General features: G+C 35.7%; 1 protein-coding gene across 1 annotated transcript; it reads left to right on the forward strand.

Moving 5' to 3' along the window:
* Positions 1 to 506: 506 nt before the first annotated feature.
* Positions 507 to 5,343, forward strand: LOC124921774 (sulfate transporter 1.2-like). Its single transcript, XM_047462477.1, has 15 exons — positions 507 to 666; positions 754 to 948; positions 2,356 to 2,683; positions 2,761 to 2,809; positions 2,892 to 3,099; positions 3,175 to 3,349; positions 3,434 to 3,499; positions 3,580 to 3,693; positions 3,773 to 3,889; positions 3,977 to 4,103; positions 4,212 to 4,498; positions 4,571 to 4,761; positions 4,838 to 4,920; positions 5,002 to 5,078; positions 5,187 to 5,343. The coding sequence occupies exons 3-15, from the start codon at positions 2,384 to 2,386 to the stop codon at positions 5,322 to 5,324; spliced, it is 1,932 nt and encodes a 643-aa protein (XP_047318433.1). The 5' UTR covers positions 507 to 666; positions 754 to 948; positions 2,356 to 2,383; the 3' UTR covers positions 5,325 to 5,343.

Raw genomic sequence — 5,343 nt, forward strand, 5'->3', positions numbered from 1 at the left:
TCTGACTCGCCTAGGGCCGCTAATATTTCAATATAACCCGTCTAAATTGTTTGGCGGGGCAAGCCAACCCAACGGGTCTAACCCAAATTGACGACTCTAGTGATGGGAGAGAATCTCCTTCATCGAAAAAGGTGGCAATGGAGTAGGAGGCTTAAAATTAACAGGAAACACCTTGACACTGTATGTTTGATTGATATGTTTGAAACATCAAACTCATTCACATTTTTTTGGGATGTAAAATTTTATTTAAAAAAATGATTTTACTTGTGATTTAAGCTTGAACTAAATTTCTAAAATTAGATTATTATAGGTCATATATTTAATCTGAAATGAATTTAATGATTAATGAAGTAATTATAATAATTTAAAAAAACAAAAAATAAAAACTATTAAGATCACTATTATTTTCAAATAATTCTAATATATGTAGAGAAAGCAAAACGCCATTGTTGTTGAGGATGATGATCTAACAATAATCAAGAGGAGAAGAAGCAAAGTCTGAGAGAGATTATAGTAGATGATGAAGATATTTGAGTGTGGAAGATATAAATGTTGGAGGCGATCCGCCTTGAGGAGGAATTACCTGCCATCCTGTACACCCACGTCTGCAACCACCCGTCACTTTCCCGCATTCCACGCCTTCTTCTTCGTCGAACTCTCTCTTAAGTAATTATGTATTGCTACCCACTAAAATTGATCCATCTTTCTAATTATCACCTAACTAGGGCTTATTATTTCCATGTTTAATATTAGGATGGAGAAAAATATTCGGAAGAGATACATACAGCCAGATTCAATGAACCTGGACGCTTTCCTGGCACCCTCACCCCTACCTTAGGTCAACTGTGATTACCAAGCTTCCCTTCTTACAGACAGAGAGGCTAGGAGTCCAAGGAAGAAGATACACACACATAGACAACTGAAACATGGGATTATTAAAAGAAAGAGGTTTCATCTCAACTCAACTCATAATTGTTATACCCACCTATTATTTCCATGTCTTAGCTTTGATCCTTTTCTATTGGTTTGAATGGAAAGAGAAAGGTTCATCAAGTTATTTGAAAGAGACTAGTCTATATATGTCCAATGGTGAATAATCTCCTGTATGGGTTGCATTTGGAGAGGACAAATAGCATTAAATTAATAAACTAAGTGCAGTGATTAGATCAAACTCCTGTAATTATTGTGGTGAACCTGATCAATCAAATCCTTAATACTCTTTTCCTTATTATTTTGTGGGAATCATGGGGTTATGCTTAAGTTGATGGGTTTGATTACAGAAAGATTTCTCTTATTTGAAATTATGAAAAGAATAACATGGTTGTTTCTTGCTTTGCAAGGAAGAAAAACATTCATTAGGATTGCAAGACGGAAGATAAAAGAATAATTAAATCAAAGTAGGATAAAGAAATGTTAAGGCTGGAGTAGAATATGAAGGATGATAGCCTTGAACTAGAGAATTAATGAGATTTGATGCTCTTTGATCCTGTGATTTGTTTTGGATGTAGTTGATGGGCTCGATGTCCACGAGTTCCTTTTCTTTTTGCGTATTTGATTAAATATAAATATGGAAATTTAACTCATGCCAACCGAAGTGATTACTTGTACTGTTATGTTATGTTTTTTTTCACATGGTTAATGCAACTTTCGCGTTGAGTGTGGTTCAATGAAAACATTCCCATTTTTTGTTAAATAAAATGGAAATTTATATCGTAAAACTATTCCACCTTTCATGTTGTATCACATAGGTATGTAAAAATTGCATAAAATTCATTTTGTAAAGCCCAAAAAGTTTGTATTTCAGCTAAAATTATATGGAAAGGTCTATTCTGATATGATGTAAGTGTGATATCAAAGGTTAATGAATGCATGTAGGATTTGTTTCATTTTTATTCCTAGTTATATCAAACATAATAAAGAGGCGTCGATCAATGTCATATGTTGTTGACACAAAATTACCTCTCAGAATCTTCAAAGGGCATAGGAAGCAAGCAAAGTCAACATTGCAGCTGGAAGCTAATTTTTATTGTCCTAATTTACTCGAAGGAACTCTAAAATATATATATATCTTAATTCTTGAATAAGAGCTAAAGTAGAATTTGGAACAAGAAGAGGGCTAGATTCATCTATGTTCAGTTTGTGTAGGCGCAATTGTTTATTCAGTTGACTTTTCTTGTATTAACTATATAATCAAGCCTTCTGATTCCTTTATCATCAAACATTGCTTTGGTTGTTCTAAAGTTTCTTTTCCATTTTCTGGTATTTTTACAGCCAACTTCATTTCTTTATTCATTAACTGCCAAAACTATGCATTCATTTGTTTTATTCTCTTGTTTTGGTTTGGGGTGGTACAAGGTGGTGGTCATTCTAGTTCACTTAGAAGATGTCTCGTATTTCAAACACAAAAGGAGGGAATGATGAGCCGGGGGGAATTCCAAGCCCTAACAAAGTCAATAAGCCTCCAAAGCAGGACCTTTTTACTGGATTCAAATCCACTGTCATGGAAACATTTTTCCCAGATGATCCTTTCCGTTCTTTCAAGAATGTACCAACTTCGAGAAAGTTTGTTCTTGGTTTGAGATCTGTTTTCCCTTTTCTAGATTGGGCAAGGGGTTACAATCTCACCAAGTTCAAAGGCGATTTCATAGCTGGACTTACCATTGCAAGTCTTTGTATTCCTCAGGTATGTCGTTGCTTAAAAGTGCATTGTTTGTTATTTCCACAAAAAAATGTCTGTTTCATCTGTGTTTTTTTTCTCAGGATATTGGATATGCAAAGCTTGCAAACCTTCCTGTGCAATATGGCCTTTGTAAGAAATATAAAAATCAAATGATTTATATATGAGATGTAGAGAGATTTTTACAAACTTTTTTGTTTGATGGTGGTTGCAGACAGCAGTTTTGTTCCTCCTTTGGTTTATGCATTCATGGGAAGCTCAAGAGATATTGCCATTGGTCCAGTTGCTGTTGTGTCTCTACTTCTTGGAACCTTGCTGCAAAAGGAGATTGATCCAGTTAAAGACAAAGCCAACTACCTTAGTCTTGCATTTACAGCTACATTCTTTGCGGGAATCACCCAAGCAACACTTGGTTTCTTTAGGTAAGCTCTTCTTATTGAACCAAACCAAACCAAACCCTTTTTGAAATCTAATTTTTTTTTTCCTTCTGAATCCAGGTTGGGTTTCTTGATTGACTTTCTTTCTCATGCTGCCATTGTTGGCTTCATGGCAGGAGCTGCAATTACTATTGCACTCCAACAGCTGAAAGGTCTTTTTGGTATAAAGGTTTTTACAAAAAAGACGGATATAGTTCATGTCCTGAAATCAGTATTTCATAATGCCCATCATGGGGTAAGATTTTTTGTCTTTATATTTGAAACAAATATTGAGCCGGTTCTAATGATAGTTTTGATTTTTTTGAATTATTCTTGGCAGTGGAATTGGGAGACGATACTAATAGGTGTATCGTTCTTGGCTTTTCTTCTTCTCGCCAAGTTCATTGTAAGATTTGGTTTCTTTCTTTTTAGTAAGCTTTATATGTTTTTTTTTCTTTTTCTCATGGTGGTGCGGTGGTTATTCAGGGAAAGAAGAACAAGAAACTCTTTTGGGTTCCGGCAATTGCCCCTTTGATTTCAGTTATCATATCGACAGCTTGTGTTTATGGTTTTCGTGCGGATAAGAAAGGTGTCCAAATTGTGAGTAATCTCTAAATTGAATGCAATTATTAACCAACAAAAGGAAAACTATTAGTAACTAGCTGTCATCTTTTGTTAGGTGGGTCATATCCCACAGGGCATCAATCCTTCATCTGTCCAGAAAATCTTCTTCTCTGGCAAACATTTATTTGTGGGTTTCAGGATTGGTGTTATTGCAGGGTTGATCGCACTTACGGTAAATTTCTTTCTGAAGCGTTGTCTATTGTTGGTTGAAAGATGTATAGTGTTCTTGACAAGATTTGTTATTGTGGTTGGTTTATAGGAAGCTGTTTCGATTGCTAGAACATTTGCAGCAATGAAGGACTACCATATTGATGGGAACAAAGAAATGGTAGCGTTAGGAACCATGAACATCATCGGCTCGATGTCATCTTGCTACGTGACAACAGGTATTATTATCTGAGGATATATAAGATCGATCATTAATAAAACTAAAATAATATTCTACTTATTCGTCACATTTCAATTGATCTTTTCTTTTTAATTTCGTTTGGCAGGATCGTTTTCGAGATCGGCTGTGAATTACTACGCGGGATGCCATACAGCAGTGTCGAATATTGTGATGTCGATGGTGGTTATGTTAACTTTGGAAGTAATTACACCTCTTTTTAAGTACACCCCGAATGCAATTCTAGCGTCCATCATTATTAATGCTGTGCTTGGATTAATAGACATCGATGCAATTAAACTTATTTGGAAAATCGACAAGTTTGACTTCCTTGCCTGCATGGGAGCTTTCTTTGGTGTCGTTTTCGTTTCTGTTGAGATTGGTCTCTTAATTGCTGTAAGTATGATCAAATGTTTATTTTCTTGAAGGAAGCAGGAACTGTAAATGTAAAATAATCTAAATCGACAGGTATGCATATCGTTTGCGAAAATTCTGTTACAAGTGACTAGGCCTCGGATTGCATTGCTGGGGAACATCCCAAATACTTCGGTGTACAGAAACGTTTTGCAGTATCCAGATGCTTTTAGGATTCCGGGGCTGTTGATTGTCAGGGTTGATTCAGGAATCTATTTTTCAAACGCTAACTATATCCGAGAGAGGTAAGTAATGGTTTTTGCTTGATTTTTTTTCTCCCCTCAAAAAGTATATAATTGTGAGTTAAATAATTTGTTGTAGGACATTGAGGTGGCTAACGGAGGAAGAAGAAGCGAGTAAAGATAATGGCCAGAGAATTCAATATGTGATAATCGAGATGTCGCGTAAGAGTCTGCTGCTACTGCTGTTTTTTGGTATTGTATCATAAAGAAAACACTTGCTAATTGATGTTGTTTGTTTTATAGCTGTTACTGACATAGATACGAGTGGCATTCATGGGTTGGAGGCTTTACACCAGTCTCTGAATAAAAAGGATATCCAGGTAAAAACTAGGTTGAATAATAATAAACAAATTAGCAAATAAACTGGAGCATAAGAATGAAACTAACCGTTATTGTTTGTTTGTTTGTGGGGAAATAAAAACCAACAGCTTGCTGTTGCGAATCCTGGACCGGTTGTGACGGAAAAGTTGTATTTGTCAAAATTTGTTGAGTTGATTGGGGAGGAGAATGTATTTCTTACGGTTGCAGATGCTGTTCGCAGTTGTTCTCCACCCTCGGGACCATGAAAGTGACGACGGTTGTTCA

Source organism: Impatiens glandulifera, chromosome 1 (assembly GCF_907164915.1).
Source record: "Impatiens glandulifera chromosome 1, dImpGla2.1, whole genome shotgun sequence".
NCBI classification, from domain to species: domain Eukaryota; kingdom Viridiplantae; phylum Streptophyta; class Magnoliopsida; order Ericales; family Balsaminaceae; genus Impatiens; species Impatiens glandulifera.